Here is a 27,946-nt window from a genome sequence, read left to right on the forward strand (position 1 = left end):
ATTTCATAATATACACAGAATACAAGAACTCATGATGTGTAACTGGATGAATTATCGATTTGGTGTAGCAAGTCCACTGCCTCCTGTCTGTCGAGAAAAATTTGATGACAGCACGACTTCACGTGCTAGATCAAATTCTTTGCACATGCTATGCTTTCTTGCATCCTAGTTCGACGCCAGAATTCATATGGCTTTACTGTACAAATTTATTCTCCTAACCTCCAGTTATCTTTCGTGACGGCGTATTATTGGTGAATAGTCGCTGTTTAAAATTTTATTTGAGCTGCATTCGCCTCTCGCTTTCCTCAGAGGGGCCCGTTGCAGAAGAAAGTAAGTCATTGCCTCGAGGGAATGAAAGTCTCGTTTAAGTTTCCAGTTGACCATGCCCCAAATTATTGTCGTACAGTTCAAGTTTCTGAGGATGTCAGTTAGTGACGTGCACTCAAGCGATTTATTATCACTGTTATTTTTTTAAGGAATAAAAGCAGGGTTATGAATAATGAGCTGCACATCTAGACTTCATTTATTGCTGAGTTGCATCGGAAAGCTTAGTGTTGTTAACATATAGTCTCCAAACAGCGACTTATTTTTGTTTTTGCTGCAGAAATATTTGCACCCATAATTTTTGCAGATGTGAGCATCGACTCGTGCAATGAAAACGCATTTCGCTTTTTTTAGGGATTTTTGGCTAGAAAATGTGACCGAAGCATGACATTCGGTTATGTGCCTATATGATCGCATAATACTATAAGTGCTACATGGATACTATTTGTTGAAAGCACGCAGTTGACTTCGTTCGGTGCAACTGAAGTGACCGTGGTGCACAGTGGGGCACCTATTTCACCTCTAATTATGGCCAAGTATCATGCAGTGAATATGGCTGCGAGAATTGACGCATGCATCAGCCTACAAGAATGGCAATGCAGCACCCAAGTGTTATATGCAGACCAATCTCATTTCAAGTAAGTCATATTGACCGGGAGCTAAAGATGCGCTACAGGCTGTTCATTTAATTTACCCCTCTATTCCACAAAGTTCGACATCGGGGTAAAAAGCGATCAGCGATAATAACTTATATCACCATAAAGATTAAATGTGGTCCAGAAAATTGACCACTAATGCCTGTAATTGTGCACCGGCGGGCCCGACAACTTCCTCAAAACCTCACTGACATCACCGCTCCGTTTGCCTGCGTGTCTTCACTCATATCGGTTTCGCAAGCACCATTGGCGTAGCACAGGTGTCTGTTGTCGCCATTGTGTTTTGTCGAGTCAGAAAATCCATTGGTGTTGGCTTGCTTGGAGGCAAGGTCAACCACTTTCATGCTTTTTGCTTGAGCCAAGGCTTCGATGTACTTCACTTCTTCGGCTGTTGCTTTGCCCTGCATAACTTTCAAAATAGTTTCTTTGGGCATCAGCTTGCTGAACACCAGGTTGTCTAGACCGGCAACAGGGCACTCAACGAGTAAGTACATAATAGAGGCGAGTGCGTAGGCCATGATCACCTGGGACACGTACATTTGGGCCTGCGGGCAGAAAACACAGAAATAGCAACTCAGGTTAGCTCTCTAAATTGACAATACCAGGAATGTAAAAAGGAAGGGCGTTACTGTCACCTTGGAGTTATTAGACAGAGTTGATGTCTATCCGATATTTGTCAGAAGAAAGGGGCATTAGGAGCACTGAATTAAATTGCCTATCCCCAAGCAAATTTGTATGAAACACCGTGTTCCAAGGCTTTTAGCAGATGATACGTACACGTTTAATAATTATGTTATGATTGTTATATATGTGCCTTCAATGTTTTCGTTGTGTTTGCATAAATTTATTAAATCGAGTAAATTACAGAAGCGCAGCAAAGAGACAAAAATGTGTTCAAAAGCGTGTAGGTACCTGCAAGCACGCATGCCGAAGCTATAAAGCAAGATACGTAAAGTAAGAATACTTTATATTTATGTCTTACTTACGGACTACTTATAATCGTGTACTGTTTCAGCTAAAATATTACAAAGTATGGACAGCTGCTAAGCAGTATTAACACAAAGAAATGCAGGCAGATCCCCAAAAAGTTTCGTTTTGCTGCAAAACTTGCAGCTCAAGTTCAACTTCCATTATCACTCGCTTCTGCAGTTGACGTTTCTTAGCCAAACGAAAGGTGGAGATCGCTTGTGTTAAAATCTGAACATGAACTCGTCTCATAACGGAATGCGGAATCCCCGAAAATTATTTTGGCATGTCACTACTCTGTGTGATCTATTTCAAAGGAAACAAATTTGAATCATACTGACTTTGCGCCTGCTGTTCATCGACAGAAGAGCATTTTTGCCGGGATAATTTGAACATTAATTTAGCAACATAATTTTCAAAAATAACCTTTTATTTACTAAGTTTGAGGCATGTACTTTTGTATGGCTGTGACCGTCTTTTTTTAGGCGGCGCCGTTTTTTAGAGTTCATGCGGCACGATGTTGCCTAAATATTTCTGTTTGTTATTCCTGCTTAACCTGTCTGCTTGCATGCCGCACCGCTGTTTCGCCTCTTTCAGTTGATTGACGCCGGCTTAATTTTCGTGTTCCTATTTAGCTAGATTAGCTGATGAGCCGCTTCTCGGCTCTGGCACTCGGGCGACACCTTATACATATCAGGATATCCCATATCACCCGCCAATGTAACGCCACCTCCGGTCGACTGACGCACCTGTTGTGGGAAATGAGGCAGATGGATAGCTATCATTACTCATCAATAGAATGACCTCATGAAATGTCAGGTTTCAGCTCTGCTCTTAAATTTAAACATACGCGTGAAACCTATTAATTAGATAGTAAATTTGCGAAGTTTAATTAGCGCTAATTTTAATTCGTGATACGTTTCAAACATACGTTAAAGAGCAGTTCATTCAAAGTGACCTTCACTGGACATAACACAGGTGAAACCTTTATATTTAACTGCAATGGGTATTTGACTTATGGATGCTAGTGTTGTCAGCTACTTTCTTTCGTTCTTATGCTTGTCACCTATGATTCTTATAGATTGTCGCTTTATGTTCTGTTTTTGCTTTTCACGTGATTTATATTATGTGTGTTCTATTACGTCTATCACATGCATTGTATTGCTTGTAATTTACGCTAGAATGCAGTTTTATGTATTATGTTCTAACTCTGTGAACCTCGATACGAGATGTGCGCTGTAAATTGCCTGTTTTATTGCTGCCCCCATGTCAGTTGTTTCGAAAGGGAGCCGAGACTGCGTGTAGGCCTATACACCTTTAGCCCTGTCTTTCTTTTTCTACGAGAGGAAATGAAATAATTTCAATTCATTTCAGCTGAATTCAATGTTTGTTGATTAATTAAACAATGCTGCAAATCGACCTGCCATAACAGCGCCCTTGTCTAGAAACGTCGCTGAATGGATAGATTCCACCTGTAATGTTGTCCTTTAAAATATGTTTCAGTTAAAAAAGGTCGTTTACATTCAAAGCGATCCAAGCAATTTAAAGCAATTTATTGCGTTTTTTCGTTTTAATATAGTATCGTATCCTCGTTATAAAAAAGTCGCAGTTCCGCCCGAAAGGCGAAGCATCGATTGCGATAGCAAATTAGTAGAGAGGTATACGAAGCAAGGATAGTAGATTAATAGACCGTATGAAGTTGTAAACATTCGCTTACTAACTAAATAGACAAGCACGGTGTCACGCGCGCACAGGCAAACATGAACACATCTCGCTCGATGACCGCGGTAACTCGCTGTGAAAACGCCGGAGTGAGAAAGCGCGCCAGCAGCAGCGGAAAAATTGACCTTGGACGCTGTCTCTCGTCTCGCTTCAACGCGAACTAAACGTCGAAAGCACAGCGCATACGAAGCTACCGGCACTCGGCGCATGCACTTTGTCCCCATCGCAGATCGCTTTGAAGATGAGGCCCACGCGGGCGCGCACTTCGCCCACATCACAGATCGCTTTCAAGATACGGCGTCCGCGCGGTCGCGCTGTGAGCTGCAGCCGACGAAGCAGAACGCCCCCCCCCCCCCCCCCCCCCCCCCATTCCTTGCTCTCCCGCTCCATCGCCTCGCCCCCGTGCCTCCCGCGCGAAAGAAGAACGCGCGCTTCCGGCCTGCCTTCCTCCCTCGCGTGCCCTACATTGATCCGCTACATTGATCCGGCTCACCCTCGCACGCTTTCATTCGCAGACCCAGGGTACGGCGCGCGGCGACGATTTTATCGCCGTTGGACTTTATACGGAACCTCACGGCGATGGCGACGACAACGACAACGGCGACGTCGACGGCAGAAATGCGCTTGGAGTGTCCGTATAATTGAAAGTTTTTAGTAAAAAAGGAGGAAGAGAAACATTCTCTAGTGACGGGTAAAACCAAAGGCTTTAATTACGACAGTACCAATTACTGATTCAAGGTAAACTCGTTGTCATTTTGGGGAATTTGCGCCCAGATTTTGTTTTTAAGTGTAAAAGGTGGGGCCCCACGTATGAACGTAATTACGAATATGTTAACTAAATTATTCGAGACTGTAGGTGAGGCTAATCAATTTGGTAGTTGAGACTAAGAAGGTTTGTCTTGCTCATTTAGCCACTGTACCTAGAAGATCGATGGTAGGCTTGATATAAACATCGATTTTAATATAAGCGATGTTTATGTTCATAAAGTTTATAGCGCGCCGTTGACTTGATATGGGTCATTGCACACGAATTAGTTGTAACTGGCTTTTAGTGCGCGCGTCGTGCACCAATTTTTTCTTGTTTTATGCTATAGTCTGGATACATTATTAGACAAGCTCGAGAGAAACAAATGGTAGGGGGGTGCCGTACGTGTAAAAACGGGTGTTGAGGAAGGCGTTCCCGAATTAGCACCGAGTTGCAGGCCATCAGGACCAGATGAACCAAGTACACCGAGAACGACAGCCTTCCCAGCGGGTAGAAGCATGGCCAAGCCAGTATCCTGTTGACCAGGCCACCCCGTTTCGTAACGCAGGCGTACATGACCCAGCCGGCTCCAAGAGCCCACGACGCACGGTGGAAGCCTGCGTAGATGGCCGACTCGAGCCTCTCGGGCTCACGGCCCTGGGACCATGTGCGCACGCCCAGCAGAGCAGCCAGCGATACAGTGGCTGCCAGCACCCACGCAGCGGCTTGAACGAGCCTTGACAGCTGGTGCCGCTGCGTGGCTAGACAGCCGAAGATGAGACCGATAAACAGGGGTGGTGCGTGCGTGTAGGCCTGGAGATAAAAGTCCATTTGCATGTCGATCAGCTTCCTGCGAAAAAGGAGACGGTGCAGTGGTCAGTGTACGAAGGCTCTTCCCGGCTGCTGCTCCGACTCAAGAGCCCGTTAACGGGAGGTCGCTTCACTGTGTTGTTCGTAGACAACTGATAACACGCCGGCAGTTGACGCTGTTACTTACGTAGGCGATGGTGCTGAACTGAATCTGGAAGTAAGCTAACGCAGTGTGTGTACACGCAGGGACAAAATAATACGAGATCTGTGAGCGTGTTCCAAACGGCATTCGTGTGCCCTTTGACGAAGCAAGCGCCCTTTGTCGAGACAGGCCCATGCGCATGCACGACCTTTAATGCTCGTACGCCTGCCCATCTGCCAATTTTTTGCCAGCCTGCTGTCGCAATCGCCATGCAGAAGTTGACGCTAGGATAGTGGATGTCTGTTTCGACTGTTGTGACGTGCGACAATGTACTGCACACTCCGCCGACCCCCCCCCCCCCCCCCCCCCCCAAAAAAAAAAAAGTATTACGATTACAACGCAAAGGAGTGCCGCAAGGAAGCATGAAACGACGTATAATATCTGATGTTCACGCAGGGTGTTATTCATCGTCCCTGCGAACTGCCGAAGCGAAATAAAGTAGAACGACGAGTGCTGACGTCTTCGTCGCTGTCGACGAGTACAGCGTTGTCCTCAGTGACACCCACCAAAGGTTATTGGACAAACAGCACTTCATAATTAACCGCGACACAATCGAACACGCATACACGGCAAAGCCTTTCACAGATTGCACGGTGACCCACCGTGCGACTTCGAAGATCGTTCTCTTGATGAGCCTCCACACGAGCGCCGATCGTCTTGCTCAAGAGGACGGTTAATATGCCTTAACCACATTAATGAGGCACTAACAGGGTTCTAAATTAGGAGAAGAAAGACAGCGCGAAATGAACAGTGGCAACTCCCAGCTCGCCGCTCCTGCGCGATTCGAAGTGGCAGTTAGCACGGAGAGCACGACGAGCAGGCGAAAATGAAGGCGGGGGAAACGCGTTAAGTGTCGCGAACCCGAATATACCGGGAGGTGCGTTCTGAGGTCAGAGATGTCGGAGGAAAAATCGGGCATTATTGATTGCGTACATGCTTGCAACTGCTCAGTCTTGCGCGTAGAAGCCATAACCACATGCGCGCTTATGTCGTGCAATTCCGACTGCTTCTTCTACGCTTGAATGATAAACAGCCCGCAGGCAGCAGCATGGCAAAACAAAGTGTAGAAGATGCTGCTAATAGCGTGAACTGAGCACGCAGAATGGAGCTCCATCAGTGCGGGAAAGAAGATAAAACATGAAGAATTCTATCATTTAGCACTCGCCTACGGGAGACAAAGCAATAGGCTTTGCAGTGCGTAACTTTCTGTGCTTTTCAGCCCGGAAATGGGCTCAGGCATGACGAGAGATAAAACCAATGACATGCAGAGGGACGGTGCAGAAGTTGTGAGTAACTTACCTGACGTCAGTGGTAAAAATGATGTTGAAAGGCAAGGAGTGTTTGATGTAGACTTGGATCGCTGTTGCCAGGGAGGTTGCCGCCGCGATGCTGGCCATAAGCCACAAGGAAGCCTTTGGCCACCTGAGGCGAATAACATGTATAGGGAGAGTAAAATTAAGTTTCTTGGCTGTTATCGAGCCTAATGAGGGAATTCCGTATAAAATGAGTCTCTTTTAGCGTTTGATTTGCTAAAGTCATGCACGTGAAGGCCGTGTGACCATATAAAGAGCGTGTCGAAAATCAGCTTTGTCTGAATGGTCTCAAATATGAACAAATAAAATAATAGAGAGGGTATAATTGCTTACAGAAGATATACCATAGAGATATACAACCAGGGTCATAAGATATACAACCAGGGTCATAAAGATACTTTAATGTTGTCACCAAATGGCTGATTAATGGCAAACAAATAAAATTACATAAATGATGAATTGTGACGAAATGGAGTTTAAGAACATGAGCGCTGTAATATTCTTACCTGGGCGTTATAACCGCAAGGATCACAGTTGTGACTATAGCGAGCTGGAAATCCACTGCGATGTACCAGTAGTGTGGCATACACTGCGTGTGAATATATCCCACAAAGGGCTTTCGTAAAGTTCGAGGATTATTCATTGGTGAATGTTAAGAGCATCACCATGCTTACAAATCTTTACCGTTCCAAAGTTGAATTCGACGCGGTAAAGAAGGAGCCGGCTATCGACGTCTGCCGCGTCATATTAACATACCCTTCCCAATTTAGGATACATATCACTCGCTCAATGTTCACAACACAAAGCCTAATGTTGATATATTTGAAGCACGCGCGGCATGATTCGCGTCATAATGTAAGCAGTGAAGACAATCGACTTCTTGGAGTCTTGCGCTTCGTTCTTTTTTTCGTTATAACAGTGTTGTAAGCAATATACAAGGAAAGTTATTAAAGCAAAGTATCTACTTTACGAGGGTCACAATAGCCCTATCTTCGGCGAAGGCGAGGAAGAGCTTGAAGTTCGGGACCACTTGTGAATAAGGGAGCCTGTCTTTGCTGATACCCAGGGTTGAGCGGGGTCATTCCTTCACTTTTTGGATGCACTAAGATATTTTAACTCCTCTCTTAACGATGTCGCCAAGTGTCTCAAAGGAATCTCTAAGTATATACCCTTGTCACACACAACAAGCACTCAGTATTGCAGAACGAAAAAAAAAGAGCAAAAGCTATGGGCGTACACCCACAAAGTAAGGCTTCGCTTCTTCGCCTGACTATCCATATTCGTAACTCTGTTGAGGCGTACATTCGTTGCTCCTCACCAAGTCTCTGGAGTTATCCATGTAGTTTTCGGTCATCGTGACAATCTTCCACCAGTGCTTGGTGCATGGCCTCTCAAACAAGGACCAATAGTCTCTCAAAGCTGGACCATCCACGAGAGCCGGAATGAGATACATGAATCCCAGTAGCGCCAACATGGGCACGATCAGCCTGCGAGCAGAGCGTCGTGTAGGTGATCACTTTTGTGCTTCACACGAGTCTTTCATTATCCGTGTGTTCATCTGCATGCGACAATGTCATAGGAATCAAATAGCTGCGGTTTTGTGTCAGTGCATAATACATTGAACAGCAGGATTTCCGTGAGCAGGCATGGCCGGTACACCACAGGAAAGATAAACCGGCTAATATCAAGTCGTATATCACCGCATTTCCTTAAAGTTATGAATTTAAAGGAGATGTTGACAACTTTAGTGCTACCTGTTACTCCTCGTCACTGTGTAAACAGAAAACGAGAAGACAAAAACAGTGAAAAGCACTGAAGACAGTCTAAGAAAACAAGCATTTGCGAAGCAAATGAATTGTGTTGAAATGAATCACACAAGTAAAGGAAGGCACAAAAAACGCTTAACCTTGCACTCGGCCGCGCAACGCTTGGAACAGCGAAGCTGGACGATCGTAGCCCATCATTTTCCGGAAGTGCGCGCGAACTTTTCATCTTATTACTCATGATGATGATAATTTCTTTTCGCGCGTGTCGGACTTACGGTCATCAATGCGCGTTGTATAGCGCAGCTTGCAACACTGACACCACGTTCCACCGCGTTGTAATGCCGACAACGCGTTCCAGCAGACCCGCTCCGTGAATGCGTCTCTCTCTCTCTCTCTCTCTCTATCGCTCTCATAGAGCGCAAAACCTCTTCTTCACCTCGCAGAGCACGAGCGTGCGAACACGCCAGCTGTGGACGAAGACGACGACGCTCGAATGCGATCGTATGGTTCGCATTAATGCATGTTTTGCAAGCGTGGCTGTATAGCCCATAAGTCACGCATATAAGTCAAGTACACATTACTGGAGAGCTGAGGCGTTATGCCCAAATATTCGTTCCGCATAATCTCTCAGTCTTTGGCAGAGCTAAAGCGGGCAATTTATTTTTGGCAACAAAACTCTTGTATGTGCTGCAAATAATTCATTGTTCCAGGGTTTACATACAGCAGTTTCACCGAATATTTGCAACCTTTATTTGGTCATCATCGTATGAGCCAATCAGGCGTGAAAATATTTTCAGACCAGTTAGTGCAGGCGGTCGTGGCCTGGTTCACCTTTACGTTAGACAATTAGCGTCTCGTTTCATCTTTTTTCGAGACTGTTCTCACCCATTGCTTCGGGCGTTCTTGCAAGTTATTCTCGTGAACGTTTTACCAAATTTAGTAATTTTGGCAAATTTTGCTTCACGTCCATATTTGCAGGGATTCATGCGTGAATTGTGCCTCTCGGTGCGTTTTCTTGCAGTGAGAATCTCTAATGAGTACTTATTCTATATCTCAAGGAAAAAATTGTATAAAGATCTAATTGATATGCTTTTTAAACCTCCGTTATACCGATCGCTGTACATCGGCTAACATGGAGATGACGTCCTTGCATTGGTCTCTAAAATGCCTATTCCTCCACACTCCAAAATAGTCTTCTTCAAAGTGCACACTGAAGCGTTACCTGTTAAAACCTGGTTAAATAGGAAAGGCATGTTTGTATCTTCGATTAACTGTCGTCTCTGTAATGTACCGGAAACTATAGAACACTGCTTTATTGATTGCAAGGACGCCATACTGTTTTGGAACGTTGTCCAAAGGACTTTAAAAAAGGATCTTGATATCAATCCTTATACGATACGATATCTGATACCATTTAAATGTGAAGATGTGCCTTTTGACATGCTCCTACTAATGGCGTTGTACAGTTTATGGAAAACTTACATGCTAGATCGGAATGCAGAACCAATTGTATCTTCGAAGTCACACTTCATTCAGATGATTTCAAAGCTGAGAGACTTTTATCATCAGAGAGACTCCCAACCAGACTGGTATCCAAGTAAATTCTACCAGGTAAATAGAGAGAGAGAGAGCAAGGAGACGAAAGGCAGGTAGGTCAACCAGACGAGCGTCCCGTTTGCTACCCTACACTGGGGGTAAAGGAAATGGGGAATAGAAAGAGGAAAAGAGGGAGAGAGTGAGTACTGAGTGCACGTGGGATGATGCACAGGGACACTATAGGTGGTCTCTTAAACCGGTGCACTTCAAGAACAGGTAAATTAGTTAAAAAACTTACGGCAACGGCATCACTAGCACCTATTGTCACAGGTGTTACATTTTCTTCACCCGCCGGGGTGGCGCAGTGGCTTTGGCGTTGCGCTACTAAGCTCGAAGGCGCGGGATCGAATCCCGGCTGCGGCGGCCCAATTTCGATGGGGGGGAAATGCAAGAACGCCCGTGTTTTATAAAAACAGATATATTTATCTTGAGCACATACTTATAATTTCAAAGATACCATATCATTGAGTGTCCGGTAAGAAAGAGAGTGGGCTCGTTATCGTCACGACTAGAGACGAAATAGTGGATTTTTTCTCATATTTCACTACATCTATGTGTTTTTTCGTATAATTAATACGCTAATCAAAAGATGAGCACACTCACCTCACGTAGCGTCTGAATAGCGCGATGAGTATGACAATTACTGGTGACAGGTGCACACGTGGAGCCTTCGTCACGAGGTAGCCAGAGAGGAATCCGCTGCAAGACCCAGTATGCAGAGATGTGGGAGGGTAACATGTTCTTGACACAATGAAAAACTTGGGCGTTCAAAAGTTCCGGTTCTTAGTGGTTTCAAAGGCGCAAACTCACGTAATAACGAGGAACGTCTCCACTGACATGAACGAATTCACCTGGACGCTGAAGAGGAAGTCTTCACGAAGCCTTTTGAAGAAACCGATAAAATTGGCTGTAGAAGAACAAGGAAAAAAAGGGCGTTTGACGGCTGCACGCTGGTATTTTTACATATGGGCATCTGCACATCGCTCGGATAAACATTGATGTCCTCGCAATGGCACCAGTGTGCATGAAGCCTTGATGTCAGGTGTTTATTCTGCCCATACTTTTTCATTTCCCTGAACCAATGTAAGACAACGATGCGTGCGCTACGAAGAGGGTTCAATGAAAATGACCAAAGGCTTATTTTCAGAACTGCATGCGTTACATCCTCACGTTTGCGAGTGACAAAGAATTGTGGCTATGACATTGCGCTACTCAGCTCTAGATCGCGGGTTCCATTCCGGCCGCGATGGCCGCATTTCGATGGGGGGATGGATGCAAGAACACTCGTGTACCGGTGTAATTGGTGCACGTTAAACAACCACTGAAAAGTTCATTTTTAATGATGAAGAATTCTGAGGTCGTATTGACAAAAAAAGTTCTTGCGATAGAACTGGTTGCAAGAGCAGGAGCCAGTCAATCGTGATGTTAGAGACATTGCACAGGTTTATTAAGTGAAAGGGAAGAACAAGGGAAGCTGCCACAAGTGCTAGTTAGGAATCTAGCTCTTTATGGGACGTGTTTGTACTCAGAAAGACGGGCAACGCTTAATTCCCAGTTACAGCGCTGTCGTCGGTCGTCGAATATACTCGTACGGATCAAGTGCGTCCTCTTTTTATTATTGTCTGATCGTACATTCCAGAGTAATCGCTGATGCCCACGTACAGTCGCGAATGCACCACACTATCCGCGATGCGCGCACGTTCTGATTACACACGCCTGCTTTACTTCAGAACTGGCAACAACGTTCAAGAAATTTGATACATTAGGTGCGTCTTTCGCCGAGCGACAACTTGGTAACCGTGGTGGCGCGGTGAAAATGAATACCGGCAACAAAAAGTAAAAGAACGGCGTGAGGCAATATTACTAGAGAAGGCGTCCAGCCAGTGGCAGTGGCAAAGTACTTTTATGAACACAAAACTTCGTAAATTCGGCAACTGAAGCTGAATTCCCGAAACGGTTTGTTCGTTAAGGGCACTTCAATTCGTAAGTGCTTTGCGAAAATGGGCACTGGTTTGACTGACTGTCAGCATGCAGTAAAAAAAAGGACCTTTTTTATATTGCAACTGAAGAGGAATATAGCATGAAATGGCATGAGGTTTATATCACACAGTCATTTTCGTTTTCAGAAAAACGAGCGTGCTACTCACAGTGTGCGTGCGGGTCTCTAATGAGGTATGTATGGCCCAAAATGACCCATGTGGCGGAGAGTACGCGAAATCCGTGGATGAATCCAAGCTCATTGGAGTAGTCGCCCCAGTTGGGCATCTGGACGAGCTTCTTAAAGGCTCTTCGCAGAGAAAATGAACGGACGGCCTTGGACACGTACCCTGAGCAGGGGGAGAATAAAAGCGCGTCTCATTTAAAAGCCTAATTATCGGGATGAGAAAAACAGACAGGTTGATATTGCTCACGATTTCTGTTCGATAAGGACGTCACTGCCCGCCAACAAGAGTGTCATGGGCATTGCTATTGTTTCTACTCTGAACTGAATATGTGTTTTAAGCATGCTCAATTTTCTATGGGGGTGGCTGAACTCAGAATGGCAAATGAGCCACGTTTGCGCTGAGAAAATTGGCAAATATAAATATCAGTCTCAAGAATATCACATGAAGGATGCTCATTACTATGTTCATCTCGTGTCTTTCTTTGATTACTTTGATTATAGGAGACGACTGGGAAAGTGCACGACCCACGATACTCCTTTGTTCTTAGCTGTTTGCTGTTGCTTATTTTCTCGTCTTTATCAATTCAGAAATGCGTGTAGCCTCAACCTCGTTTTTTTATTAAGTGGATTGTTCTTAATTGTATTCTGTTCTGCTGATTTTTCTAACGTGGAATTCAGAAAGGACTGTCTGTTTCTGAAATGTGGATGATATGCGGCCGACAACGAAAATCCTAATATCCCGGTTCCCGCTGCAAGCATAAACATTTATGTAATATAAAGATGTAGCCTAAAATTGAGTACTGCAGTCAGCAATGTTGAGTGCGACGCATGTAGGGAGTTTTTCTATGGTGGGATGAACGCTAAAGTGACGAGGACATTTAGCTGTCTTTCAGTGCTTCTGGGGCTTGTGGTTTTTTTTTTTTCATCGGACCGTTATACAAATGGCCCGCTCAACACCTTCCACCCCAAAACTTCGCTTGTCCTAGTTTCTCCGCTTCTGCTCGTCATTGCTTATTGTGCGCGTCTATTCATAAGTCTAAATTTCTTGCCTTGATTAGCCTAAGCTTCTTACCTACTCCTCAGGGCAGTGGACCATAAAGAAAACAACCGGTACATAGCTGCTCTCTTTAACTATAATCATTTCAGCTCGGAGCATTAAAGTAGGCGTTGTGAGAGAACTTCACTGTTATTAAACTATCATAGCGTGTATGACTAGTTACAAACCTGCGACAGTCGTAGTCTTGTCAGAGTCCGTAAATTCGTCACCCCATAGCATCGTTCGGTAGATATCGTAGCCGGTGCCGAACAGGATGAAAGATACCCAGACAGCAAATATGCACCTATCAAGAGAACAAAGAATAAATAGTAGAAAAAAGAAGAAAACAAAAAATAAAACAAATAGCGAAACACGTTAGACATAATAATTTGCTTTGATTGTTTTTGTGCCATGAAACTTGCATGGGCTTGGTTGCGTGGTGTGTTGCAATGTGTGTGCTACATCTCGAGCATGTTTTTTTTTTTGCGATTGGTTATCGAAACAGTATTATTAAAATACATAAAAAAATTAAAAAGCGGCATAAAGTATCTCGGCCATCCTTAAGCCAAGAAAAAATTATCTTTTTATTTTGCAAAAGAAAGTCGTTTTATACAATAACATGCTGTATCACTGTGGCTCGAAACGAGAGCAATGTATGATTTTTGTGAAGAAATCTATACAGCTTGTTTAAACGTGTCATCCCATTTCATGAGATTAGACGCATTCACTCACGTAGAACCAAAAGTACGCAAGGGCGTATTCATCTCTTTGAGTGAATTGAACGCCTCCGAGACTTGGGTCTGGCTCTCTGGCTTAATAGAAAGTGTTAATAGCCTCCCCCTATGGTCCGATGCACATGTGAAATCCCAGAGAGACAGGAAAACGCAATAGAGTTTCAGAGGCGGTGAAGAGGAGAAAGAAGTGTGTCTTCTATGCTTACACGCATATCTGCGTGTGTTCGTGTGCGTGGTCGTGACCATAGAATGAAGGCCAAGACGTGAATTATTTATTCTAATAACCTAACCTGTATGGGAAAAATTACACACCGTCATCGTATTATCCTCGTAGAGAACGCGGTGGTACAACCTTCCCCCCTCTCGCCAGAGAAAGAAGCGCTCTTCATGCTAATGTCGGCCTACCTACTTCGCATCGCTATGTCGGCATAGCGATGCCAGCAAGTGAGCCTTAGGTCTCTTGTTGGCTGGCAATTCGCGCAAAACGGTTATGCACGCTTCCTGTTTAACTTGCTGCCCTTTGTTGCTTGGTATGGCTGAGGCTTTTTGAGTATTCGAAGTTTTCAATACAAATGCAATACGTAATTTTCGAGTCAGGGCATCGTATTAAGAAAAGAAACTTTTTTTTGTCATTAGACCTCCGCTATTGGTAAACAATTTTCGGGCTGCACTGACTTCGCCTGTCCGTCACGCGATGTCACAAAACCTCTGAAACTCGCCACGTCAAAGTGACGTGTACACATTAAAGATGTATTAATATGCGGAAGAAAAGTGGAACTTTTTTCGGAATAGCGGGAGTCTGCCCCGTTCCGAAAGGAACGGGTGGATGGGTGGATGGCTGTCCGCCAATCACTCCTGCACTGGCTACTCGTAACTGCCGGGGAGAAAGGATTTTTCTGCGCCTTTTCTGTTAACTGTTAACTCTTCCTGTTTTTTTTTGTTTTTTTTTGTCTCTCTCCCTTTGCCCTCTGTTCAACCTCTATATACCCCACCCCAGTGGAGGGCAGCAAACCGGAAACTGGTTAACCTCCCCACCTTTACCCCCCCCCTCTCTCTCTCTCTCTCTCTGCGCATAATGAAACATTTTGCTTCGCAGTATAACGTCGTCGAGCCCTTTCGGCACGTATATGACAAGCTCTGCCAACTTTTGTTCACTGAGGATCCATTTTAGCAGCATTAGTAACTTTCCGTTGCACGCTGCTGAGATTTTCTACCAGCACATTTTCTACCAGATTTTCTAACAAGGCGAAGCGGACCAATCACAGACACCGACACCACCCTCCTCACCCGGTACTCTACTTTTACTGCGCTAGCCCGGACCCACCGAAATCTTCTACACCTTCTGAAGTTGGCTGCCTGCCCATCGCCTGTTGGCAGGCAACTCGATCAAAAAAAAAAAGCCTGTCAGGCTAGTCGGTGCCATTGGCTTTGAAACCAAACAATAGTGACCTCCTATAAACGAGGAGAGCGTTTCACTGGACTGTTCATATAATGCTGTTGTACCCGCCCCACGCTTGCGCTGGCGGTTACGCAAATTTGATGTCTGGAGATTGTAATGAATGAGAATGGAATAGCTTTATGTTATACGGCCCATAGTGACATTTCCCGAGAGATTTGTTGTGCATTTGATCCCACAAACGGACTGATCAGCTGCTCTATTCTTTTTGACATGCACGTTAACGGAAATCTTGCCTGCAGGTATTGCCAGTTGTTTTATTACGTTTTTTTCCCTCCTCCTGTGCAAAACTCTACGTTCACGATCTGAAGTGAAGGCGCGACAACGACGACGGACGAAGAGAGAGCACACACACACAGGGCGCCTGTGTGTGTGTGCTCAAAAAAAAAAAAAAAAAAGGCGCCCTTTGTGTGTGTGCTCTCTCTTCGTCCGTCGTCGTTGTCGCGCCTTCACTTCAGATCATGCTTAACCAACACGCCCAACTATCCATCCTAACATCTACGTTCACTATACGAGACTTTTTATAAAAAAAATCTGTATAGCCTAAAACAAAGGAAATAAAGAAAACACCCCACGAGAATAACCATAACAAAATGTTATGTTCTTGCGAAATTTTATATTGTCTAAAAATGTCGTACAATTTTTCCAGAATTCTCCAGGTATACTTTAGAAGATTGCCGGAGCTATAGGATAAGTGCACGTTTTATGACGGTTGGATCTTTTGTTGAGCTAACATAGAATTGTGTGACTATAGTGTTGTCAGCCTCATTAAATCGCCAAGCTCTTGCTCAAAGGTTGCTTAAATTAAACATAAACAGGAGAACAGGAAAGAAATGTCCAAATCGACATTAAGGAGCTGCTCGTGAGAATAGGCGATTGAAGGAAATAAGAGATGAATGCACTATACATATGGCTGTTTTATACTAGCGTAATTACATATGGCCGTTAAATAATGTCTGCTACGCCCTACACTGGAAAGTTTGGAGACTACGTTGGATACACTTTGGACCGCCGCAGTTCGTCTTGAGGCACACGTAACAACGGTATACATATGGCTATCACGTAATCACGCAATTCGCCTGGCTCCGCATTGTTCCCGGATCGGCGTCATTCCTGTAGATTTAATCTCTCTCTCCCCTTTTCCTTTCCCCCAGTGTAGGGTAGCCAACCGGGCTCAGTCCTGGTTAACCTCCCTGCCTTTCATTAAATCATTTTCTCTCTCTACTTGTGAACAGTCGTGGTGCAAGAAAATAAAGGTGAGGGTGCATTATTCATTCGAAGAGCGCTGACCAAAGTACTTACACGATTAACGTCTGTCGTTGATCTAGCTTTACTGGTTCCTCAATGGCACACCACTGAGCTTTCAGACTTAGAGCGAAACCTTCCGTCACTGTAAACAAAGAAACAGGTTATCGGCAACCATATATTGCGTTATTGCAAGGGCTGGTGTAATACATGCAAAATAAGGCTCATTTTTTTCAGTAATGTAACAGCATCTTGACTGCAAAACGCAACAATTGACTTTTGGCAAGAACGAGAAGCCCAGCCAAAAAAATGTTCTCAAATAAATAATTAGAACGCCAAACGGTATGGTTCGACATTTCATATATCGTCTAGTAAGTGGGGCCTTGATCTGGGTAATACTTCACCGACTTCAACCACTGCTCATTTGAGAGTGGATTTTGTTACTTTTCCTTCGATGTCATGAGTCATTATTTTATTTATTTATTTAGGAATGCTGCCGATCTCACAAGAGATCACAACAGGGAGGGCATACATATAAATTCGAAAGAAGTGCAATCAAATCATTTATATAATGCAAAACGCTGAAGTAACCAATACGTGAACATCAGCAGTAACAATGCGACAAGTAGCAACGCTACAAATCACAAGACTACAAATTACTACAATTACAATGGTAGCATGCGCAATTGATGCAACCAGGTTATTGAAACACAAAATCTGGATACAAGATAAAAAAACGTTTACAGCAACTGCTCAGCCTGTACATCCATTTCCACCATAGTTAAGGACATATTGAAAGATGAAGCGTTAACAATACAAGGAGTTGGTTTCATTCTCTTATGGTTTGAAATAAATATGATCATTTGAAGCAATTTGAGTTTAAAGTGTATTCATTAAGTGTTTGAGAGTGCCTGTAGCGTGTTGATCTAGAACGATTGTATGAAATTAGTATAGACGTGTCAATGTTTATGTCACCATGAATTAATTGAAACAAAAACTTTAGTCTCGCTAGTTTTGCCCGACTTTGGAGTGTTAATGACCCAGCTTTCTTTAGTAATGCAGTCGGAGAATATGTTAGCTTGTATTTATTATAAATGAATCTTATTGCCTTCCTCTACACCCCCTTCATTCTTTCAATCAGTTCCTTTGTGTATGGGAACCAAACAATAATGGCGTACTCTGGCACTCGTCTAACGAAGGCGTCTTCTCAAAAAGAAAAACCGCTTTAGTGCACTTGATGTTATATTGTGAACATTGGTTTCCCATCGAAGATCATGTGTTAAAGTGTTACCCAAATATTATGCTCTAATACACGAGTGAGAGGTGTGCCGTTAATAATGTAAGTAAAATCAGATATTTGTTTCTTTATAGTTACGGTAAGCATTAGAGATTTTTGAGCATTTAGAGTCATCTGCCATTCCTGACACCAAGAAAAGACACACTCTAGGGCATTGTGTAGTTAAATTAAATTTGGTGTTTGTGATATCTCTAAAATGGACGGAACTTGTATTTAGCCAAATGTAAGCGTCAATTAGGTGAAAATTATTGCAGAATTACAAATATTTTTCTACACTGTTGCAAAAAGTTTTAATAAACTGTTTTTGAAAGTATGCAGCCATGTACCAGGACATTACAAGACAAGATGCACGAAATGTATAAATTCGACATGGAGCGTTTTGGAGGAGACTGCGTGAGATTTTTATTAAAGCGAAGCTTTCTTCGCGAACGCTTCCGGACTTTCCTGGCCATAGCTGCTGGCTGGGTGGGTGCTGCTGCTGTTTTGTCGAATAGCTCACATGCAGGACAACACTACCATCTTTAACAAGCAAACAGCCTGGATACGTGTCCAGGCTGCTTGCCTTGTTTTCTACGAAATTAATCAGTGATAAAACAAATTATGCCTAAATATCCTCATTGCAATAGATATACGTTATCAAGAGCACAATCCCTTTAATGAAGCGAACAGTTATAACATTTCTATGCCTACTTTTCTAACCATTAAGCCACAATCGTATGTATACATCTATCGTGCCAACGTGCCAACACCAACGTGTATCGTGCCACCGCCAACTACCTCTTTTAGTTGATCGCCGCGTGTTATGATTATTTCTATACTATGGCACATACCCAAGAGGCCAAGAAGCGGGCCGTCCATTTAAAATAAATAAGAAAACATCAAGAAATACAAGGCACTCTAGTCACATTTCGTAGCACGCGTGAGCGAGAGAATATGCACGCGCGCCAGTATCTTTTGCGCCTAAGACGCAGTAATGAATGGGCAAATTTGTAGCATTTGATTAACCGCTTCCCTAATGCTTCACTTCACATGAGTTCCAAAATGTGCTTTGGATCTGCACAATTTTTATGTTAGTACAACAATAAAAACAAGAGCAACAGGAATGAAAATGTCCTAATTAAAGACCTGGGTCTTCATAGATTTTAATCAAATAATGCTATTCATTGTTGGCGGTTAAAATCTGCTTTCTTCAAAACAAACTGCTGCTACCATACACTCACTGTGTTTTCTGAATAAAGTGATTCGACAACGGAGCAGTTGTTAAACTCGCAATACTCCATAAGGGCTGTAACACAATTGTGAGGTTGTGTGTGTTGTGTATGTGATGATGCACTTATATTATAAACTTGGTCTTAGCTTAAGCTCGTAACGGGCGTACCCTTGATGATGTTACTGTAACATCATTTCTCTGATTCATACAATTATATTTACGACAATCTGAGCAACTCTTGATTTACGCACATGATTATCAAAATAGAAGGCAGTGCTTAAGACTACTAGAAATAAAGGAAATTCTAGCACAGAAACATTTTCATTGCACAGAAACTAAAAAGTGCGCATTTCAAATTCGTGCAAAACACAATGAAATGTTATGTTCAGGTAGCATAAAACAGATGACTTTTTCTTGCCTTCGGAAGAAAATAAGATGATGATGATGATGACGATCGTAAATGACTGCTTGTCTGACGACGCCACTTTAGAGTCGCTAACTTGCGCGGTTACTTGATATGAAATCTTTCGTATACCGCTGCTCCAGCTGCTGCTGCTGCTCTTTCCTGTTGCTGGTATCCCAAATTGACCCTAGTGCCTTTTATGTATGTATGTATGTATGTATGTATGTATGTATGTATGTATGTATGTATGTATGTATGTATGTATGTATGTATGTATGTATGTATGTATGTATGTATGTATGTATGTATGTATGTATGTATGTATGTATGTATGTATGTATGTATGTATGTATGTATGTATGTATGTATGTATGTATGTATGTATGTATGTATGTATGTATGTATGTATGTATGTATGTATGTATGTATGTATGTATGTATGTATGTATGTATGTATGTATGTATGTATGTATGTATGTATGTATGTATGTATGTATGTATGTATGTATGTATGTATGTATGTATGTATGTATGTATGTATGTATGTATGTATGTATGTATGTATGTATGTATGTATGTATGTATGTATGTATGTAGTATGCATGCATGCATGCATGCATGCATGCATGAGCATGCATGTATGTATGTATGTATGTATGTATGTATGTATGTATGTATGTATGTATGTATGTATGTATGTATGTATGTATGCATGTATGCATGCATGCATGCATGCATGCATGTATGTATGTATGTATGTATGTATGTATGTATGTATGTATGTATGTATGTATGTATGCATGCATGCATGCATGCATGCTGTATGTATGTATGTATGTATGTATGTATGCATGCATGCATGTATGTATGTATGTATGTATGTATGTATGTATGTATGTATGTATATATGTATGTATGTATGTATGTATGTATGTATGTATGTATGTATGTATGTGCTCATCTGGACAGAAGACAAATCTTTTCCTTCTGTCCAGAATATTTAGGAAGTATAAGAAGCATAAGATAAGATAAAAAGCAAGAGCGCTCTTCAATGAATCATCAAGACATCTGCCTGGTGGCGTGCCCAACATGCTACTTCAGATGGCAGTCATAAAAATAAAGTTATACGCACAGTTGCATATCTTACATGCAACAAACCACATGATATGATATGATGATACTCAATATGATCATGTGTCACTACTGTCTAGATAGCTTCATCCCCCGAGATTTGAAAGAAAAGTTAATTCACAAACAACTCAGATGACCCGCGACATTATTCCTCTTAATCACTAGTCAATAACCCGCGCATTATTAATCTTAAACGTAAACTGCAGCGTACATGCTGAAATGAACAAAACTGATCACTATGCTTCCTGGAGTCGAGGGTTCGTGTCGTTAAGCTCATGTCAAAATAATAGGGCTCTTACAGCGATCCATAATGGCCTGCAGGTCCTCTGCTTCGCACAGAGATGGTACACAAAGTCCGAACTTGTATAGCGGGGCCAGCGATAAGAAGTCTTTGTCAAACATGCGTGACAAGTTCCCAGCTTTCTGAAAAAAATAATAATAAAGAGGACAGATTTAATGAGCGCGTATCCCTTAGGGGATGCGCTTCTGAGCGTTGTCAAGGTGCGTTTCACCTATGTGATGTAAATGAGATAATAAAGCATAAGTAAGACTTCTAAGCCGGCAGAAACGGAATAATTAGTTAAATAATTTACAATACAACCTACTTGTCGCAATCTTATGCTAATGCAGCTGAAGTTTACGTACGCAATTAAACAAAAGAAAAGCTGTGCCGCACTTTCACAGAGCAGTTTCCCGCATTTTCTGGATCCGGGAGAAATGTCATACAATTGTTAGCATAAACTCCGCGTGCATTTTTTGTACGAATGGCCGTGAAGGGGACACGACAACAATCACACAGACACAAGCGAATTAGTGCTTTAAGGACATTGAGTATTCTATCAGGATCTCTATTTAAAGCAGGAAACAAAGCAAACAAAATCAGAAGAAGAGAAGAAAGAAACACGAGAAACAATTGTGTTGCTTGTCCTGACCCAGGAAAAGAGCAAAGACAGAGGTACCACACTTTTATACGTCATGCGACACGCGGTGTCACCGCTTTGTTCAAATGAAAGCTGCGCGCGCGCTAGCTAAGCAGCCCCGTGCGGTAACGGCAACGTGTACAGTTCTATGCTAAAACGTTCTTATAAAATGCAGTCATGCTTCGGTTAACTTTGTACGTGTGTCTGTTGGAAGCCGTTTTGACATTGGTACCCGATTGTTCGGATTACTTTGTCTATTTACTAGCTAAATGGAACATTTTCTCATTCGTCCTTCGAATTTTTCTGCATCGTGTACAGGGCTGAGTAACGGATAACCCAAGGCCTGTTTGCGGAATACCTGTGAAAATGTACTATCGCGCTCAGTGTGAGCTACAACGAGCTACCGCTTTGCCCCGCACTTTCACGCTGTAGCTCATACTGAGCGCGACCATACCGTATACAATGTACACCAACTTGCTTGACGGACTTGTCAGTCGTTGTTAAAAAAGAAGAGAATACAGCAGGTCTGTATTTGTCTTCTGTGGGAGACGCGAAAGGGGGGGGGGGGGTGGTTACGTGATCAGAGATTGCTATATGCTTCAGAATAGCGAATGTTTCTGAACCGTATGGCATGTATTCATACGGATACATGTCATGTGGTTAAGTAGAATGAACATTTATTATTAGCCCACGGCCGGAGAATTATACCTGAATAGGGTAGCTTCAACTGAAGGGACAGTGCTCACCTCAAATCCTAGGTAGTTGGCGAATCTTGTAACCACCTTCTTCACACTGGGCGACATTTCTTCACCGTCGTAGCGGAGATGGACCATGCAGTACTTTCCCTGAAAAAGGCCTTCGTCGTGCCTTACGGCGAGGCACAGATCGTAGGCTCCGTATCCGGACAGGCGTCCCAGCATCATTCCTGCAGGTGGTCGGCCCATCGCGTCGATCACTGCAAAACGGGCAACGGTTGGCTCGGGCTCGAAGAGAATAAGAAAATGTCGCGTGTAAGCTAGGGACCAAGTGCGCCAAGAAGTTCAATAATAATAAAGGTATTTTACTAAATTGCATTGTTTCCACCCAAACTGTTTTTTTTTTCTCTTGAATTGCCTTGAGAATGAACACACAGGAACAAGCACATAGTGCTGCGTGGGTAAAAATTCATGCGAGAAGAAACAATAATTAACGCTTGAAACCTTTTCATCGACAGAGTTTCTCAATTCGCTCTGCGGCGCAAGCTTTGAACGGGCCGAAAATTCACACACACGCACGCACGCACGCACGCACACGCACACGCACGCACGCACGCACGCACGCACGCACGCACGCACGCACGCACGCACGCACACTGAAAAAGATTAAAGAATAAGCCAATGATGCATACAAGTAGAGGTCAAACGGCGAGTTTTTTCCCAGTAGCAAAGCAGAATCGTGGTTTATGTTTCATTTACCTGCAAGAATGTTCAAAGGCTAGTTTGTGCGTTCTCTGAAGCACACTCACTTACTTGATGTCCCACTAAACTGACAAAGCAAGTGAGCAGGCTAAGGCTGACTTGATATGCTGCTCATTTGTTGCCTCAGCTGCTAAAGTGCAAGTGTTCTGCTATTCACACGACTCGCACCGTAAGCAAATGGCTAGACAGTTTCAGTTTAGGGGATTTTGGGGCCCGGTACAAGCGTACAAGCGTTTTGAGCTCCTAATTAAATAGGGGCGCGTCATTACCTATGCGGCACACCCAATGATAGCTAATTGTTGGGCTAGTTGGTTTTCCATAACTGAACAAGTAACTCAGCGCGATATAAAAGACAGTCACAAGAAAGGAAGAAACAAAGACAAGCGCTACTCACAACTGTTTAATGCAATGGAAGGATCGTACATACATATATATCCTCTTGTCACGCATGCGCAGACCAGACAATAAGAAAGGCACGTGTACATTAAATTTACTTGATGCCGAATTTGACTTCTTGCGCAACCGTCTTTAATGTACACGTGCCTTTCTTATTGTCTGGTCTGCGCATGCGTGACAAGAGGATACATATGTATGTACAATCCTCCCATTGCATTAAACGCCAAGGAGCTTTGGGTTTTCGGGTTAGATTCGACCGAAGCCCCTAAATAAAAAAATAGCGCCCCGCCCCTTCCCCAAAAGCATTGTGTTGACAAACGTGGCGCCATTTATCTAACGGTACATTCGACTGATTCCTACCGCGCTCCAATTCGGTTGCAGCGATGCGTAGCCCTCTCGAGATTAGAGCCAGAAGGTATCTTCGGCTGGTCGTTATCAAGTGTTCTAGAACGCTCTGTCACGCGACTCTGTATTCAGCTAGTTGAAACGGAGCGCTCGAAATGTGTTCGGCTGGTACCATCCATGCGATCGGATACGACCAAGAGCGCTCGGCGCAACTCCATCTCTCTCGTCGCAGCGGCTCCGAGAGCTCCCGGAGCTCCGATCACATGATGCCACCAACCCACCCATGTTTGTTGAACGCTGAAAGCGGAAGTCATGATTTTTCTCGGGTCTGTGCTGCAGTTGCGTAATTGCGAAAAATGCCCGTGGATCCGTTTCTGTAACTCTAGGCTTAGGCGCTCTGCCTATGGCTCGGACGAAGAGCGGCTCTAGATTTGGCTGCTCCAATGCAGAGCCTTGGAGCGACCAGCGGAAGATACCAAGAAAAAGCCTGCCCCAGCCGAACGTTCTGCTGCTCCCACAGCTATTGAACTAACCACGTGGTCGGGATTCTGTCGGATCTCGGTCGTGCTTGCAGCTCGAAGGTGAGAGCACCTCCGAGTGCTGTGAGCTGGAGCGCGTCACTCAGAATGATTATGGCAAATGTAGTCCGAGCACTCGATTTTAACCAGACGAATGTACACCGCGCCAAGAGAGCGCTCTAGAGCGCTCAAAAGCGACCTGTCGAATGCACAATAAGTGACGGCTCTCACCTGGCACCAAATTTAACCTGATTTATGAGCAACTCATAACACTCGTAAGAGACAAATGACGATGTAGGCGACCGCCTTCTCTCATCTAATACAAATGATTGAGTGATAAACCGTGGCTCTTTTCGAGGCCGGTTGCTTATTCCAAAGCTGTAGCTTAAGCAGCAGTGGCCGATACCCAATGATTGGACCGTTCCCGAGTTCACATTCGATTCGTTTCATATATTGGCTAGCAACACTTTTACACCTGACAAAGCTGGCACTTTATCAGTCATTTATTTGCTCTTTTTGCCAGCGTCTTGTAATATTTGTATATGATTGTGTGAATAAACATATCATCCTCATCTAGTTTCTGAACAAAATAAAAAAGTCGCAGTTTCGACCGAAAGGCGAAGCATCGATTGCGACAGCAAATTAGTCGACAGATATAAGAAGTAAGGATAGTAGTTTTATCGGCCGTAGAAGTTTGTAAACATTCGCTTACTAACTAAATTAACAAGCATGATTTCACGCGCGCACTAGCAAAGATGAACACACTCACTCGATGACGGCGCACACTCGCTGTCAAAACGCTGGTGTCAGAATGTGCGGCAGCAGCAGTGAGCGAATTGACCTTCGTGCTGCCTCAAGCTTCAACCCGAACTAAGCGACGAGTACAGAGCGCACACGAAGCTATTAGCCCTCAGTACACCTAGACTCTGTAGTCTTCGCGGATCACTTACGGCCGCCAGGGTCTTATACACAGCCACCACCGCTGTAGAACCCCCCCCCCCCCCCCCCCCCCCCCCCCCCCTTTACTCCGGTGTTTTGCGCGTGGCGTAAGACGGTGCGCCTCCTCCCCGCTTTCATCCGTTGCGCGCGCGAGATTGCGGCCACCATCGTCGGCTCACCATCGCACGCTTTCACCCGCACGTACAGCATCGCGCGGTGACGATGTAATCGCCCTTGGACTTTACACGGAACACCTGGGCGACGCCGATGACGAGGGCAGAAATGTGCCTGGAGTGTCCATATAATTACTATCACAATAAAATGGTTCAGCTCGCCATGCTCAAAACAATAGATTTCAAAAACCTATTGGCTAGAACGTACAAACAAGCAGAGCCATCTTGTGAATTTTCTAAAATGCGCCGCTACCTTCGCCAAAGCTACTAGGAGGTGTCCGTTCTGTGGCCTCTGGCCAGCAGTCGGCGAAATTCGCACTTGACGAATGCATTGCACCTAATGTGGAGAACGGTGGCAGAGAAAATAGTCTTAGACGATTCTCCCAAAGAGCAAGTATGGAAAGTGACATTGAAACAAGACAATAGCAAATAAAATGCATGCAACGTGGCACGGTAACTGGTGTGTATGTACTATATATTGCTCACTAGGAATGTTGAGCAACAGCAGAACAAGGCGAGAGCAGGGGCTAGCGTTTCGACAAGTGGACTTGTCTTCTTCAAGGCACCCGCCGTGGTTGCTCAGTGGCTATGGTGTTGGGCTGCTGAGCACGAGGTCGCGGGATCGAATCCCGGCCACGGCGGTCGCATTTCGATTTGGGCGAAATGCGAAAACACCCGTGTACTTAGATTTAGGTGCACGTTAAAGAACCCCAGGTGGTCCAAATTTCCAGAGTCCCCCACTACGGCGTGCCTCATAATCAGATCGTGGTTTTGGCACGTAAAACCCCATAATTTTAGTCCATATACAAAATATCAGTGCCAGTTGAAATGGAGATAGCCCATGCCGTACGTCAGGTGAAGCAGCCCAGGTCTTGTGGCCTGCAAAAAACGTTAAGCTCGATGCCCGGCGCAAGCGTGTTTAGATATCTACAACTTTCTTTTTGCTATATTTCGAACTTAACAAAAGCCCATACGTGCTTTCCTCCTTCAACTAAAACACCAAGAATTTCGCGGCGTACACCTCCTGCAGAATTTTGAGCAGGCAATCTCCTCGCAAAAATGTATTTATGATGTCTATAGAAAATCTATAATCATCTTTCTATGATCTATGTAGACTAAGTCTGTAGGAAGCCCAAAGACGTCGGATGAGAGGTTGATAACCTATATACATTGCAAATGTATCTTTCGAAGGGTCTGCCCACTGATGTCACTCAAGCATAGACGCTAGCCCGAAGAAGGAAACTTCAGACGTCGCAGATTGTTTTAGCCGTGCACCATGGTGACTGATGGCAACGTAGTTTTGGGTTTTGTCGCCTGGACACCCACTATGGTGCAACAGGCTGCCACGCACGAAAGCCCGACCTAAGCAATAAAAGGAGACAGTCGCCTATTACTGAAAGAGGGTACTTATGAGTCCTGCGTCAGGGACTGCCATTTATCAACTATTCGGCCGCTGCAAGGGCGTTGGAATTAAAGGGGGCTAGGGTGATAACCGTTATTGATCACGTGTTTGCCCACGCTCCTAAATTAAGCTATTGAAAAACATGACCATGCTCATTGCCAGCATTTGTAGCTTATGGAGGGGGGCACTTATCAGATTAGCCGGAGATGGTATACGTTTGGGGTATTATTCGGGTTATACAGAAAGTTTCAAAGCCTGTTCGAGCTCTACGATCTAGGCACACTTTTCTAGTTCATACACGAGTTTCTAGTTCGACGTTCTCGCAGTCTTTCCGCAATTTTATCGGCCCAATATAGGTGGCATCAAAAACGCAACAATATCAGCTATCCCCTTAGTGAATCACAATTACTCTCAGCAGTGTAATGTGCTTTAGGCGCTGGTAAAAGTGTCCTTTCTTAAAAGTTTCCGAAGTTCGAACCAAGTGTGAGCGACGTGTCGCCGCTCGCACTTAGTCACGTCTTCAGTGCAAGTTATAGCATATTATAGTGCGAGTAACCGATTCAAAATGACGAAGTTACTTGAAGTCGGCTCGAGTTAACCCACGTAGGGTGGGCAGGAACATATGCTGGTCTCTAACTCACTTTGCACAGCCCAAATGTCGGTCTTCCTCAGCGCCCCTCCGATCTTCATGAGAGACCCAATGCACCTGGGGGAGAGCCGTGGGTCGTAGATGAGCTCGCTGACGAAAGGGTAGAACTCCCTCGTCGCGAAGCGCGTCATCTTGTCGGAGATGGCAAGGAAGGCTTCCTTAGCGCGGTCCGGCTTAGCCGTTGTCGTCGTCGTCGTCGTCGTTGTCATCATCGAAGTGGTGGTCCTCGTCATGGTCGAAGTCAAGTTCATCATGTTCACTTCAATCACTGCAGAGTCCGGGCCAGCTTGCGCCCGGACATGATGGTACTGCGACGTTATAATCGTCGTAAGCAGCAGGAGTAGCAGCCGCGAACCGTGCAACCACGCCAT

The 27,946-nt window shown here is 44.2% G+C and overlaps 1 protein-coding gene across 1 annotated transcript; it reads right to left on the reverse strand.

Annotated features, from left to right (window-relative positions):
• On the reverse strand, window positions 1-27,946 carry LOC119437042 (nose resistant to fluoxetine protein 6). The gene is made up of 13 exons (XM_049660094.1): window positions 27,568-27,946; window positions 22,443-22,651; window positions 21,076-21,199; window positions 16,793-16,880; window positions 13,489-13,604; window positions 12,248-12,427; window positions 10,911-11,007; window positions 10,704-10,799; window positions 8,057-8,225; window positions 7,245-7,327; window positions 6,725-6,847; window positions 4,819-5,263; window positions 1-1,525 (listed from the first exon to the last, which is right to left on the reverse strand). The coding sequence occupies exons 1-13, from the start codon at window positions 27,944-27,946 to the stop codon at window positions 1,157-1,159; spliced, it is 2,478 nt and encodes an 825-aa protein (XP_049516051.1). The 3' UTR covers window positions 1-1,156.

The sequence above is a fragment of the Dermacentor silvarum genome, chromosome 1 (assembly GCF_013339745.2).
Source record: "Dermacentor silvarum isolate Dsil-2018 chromosome 1, BIME_Dsil_1.4, whole genome shotgun sequence".
Lineage (NCBI taxonomy): Eukaryota > Metazoa > Arthropoda > Arachnida > Ixodida > Ixodidae > Dermacentor > Dermacentor silvarum.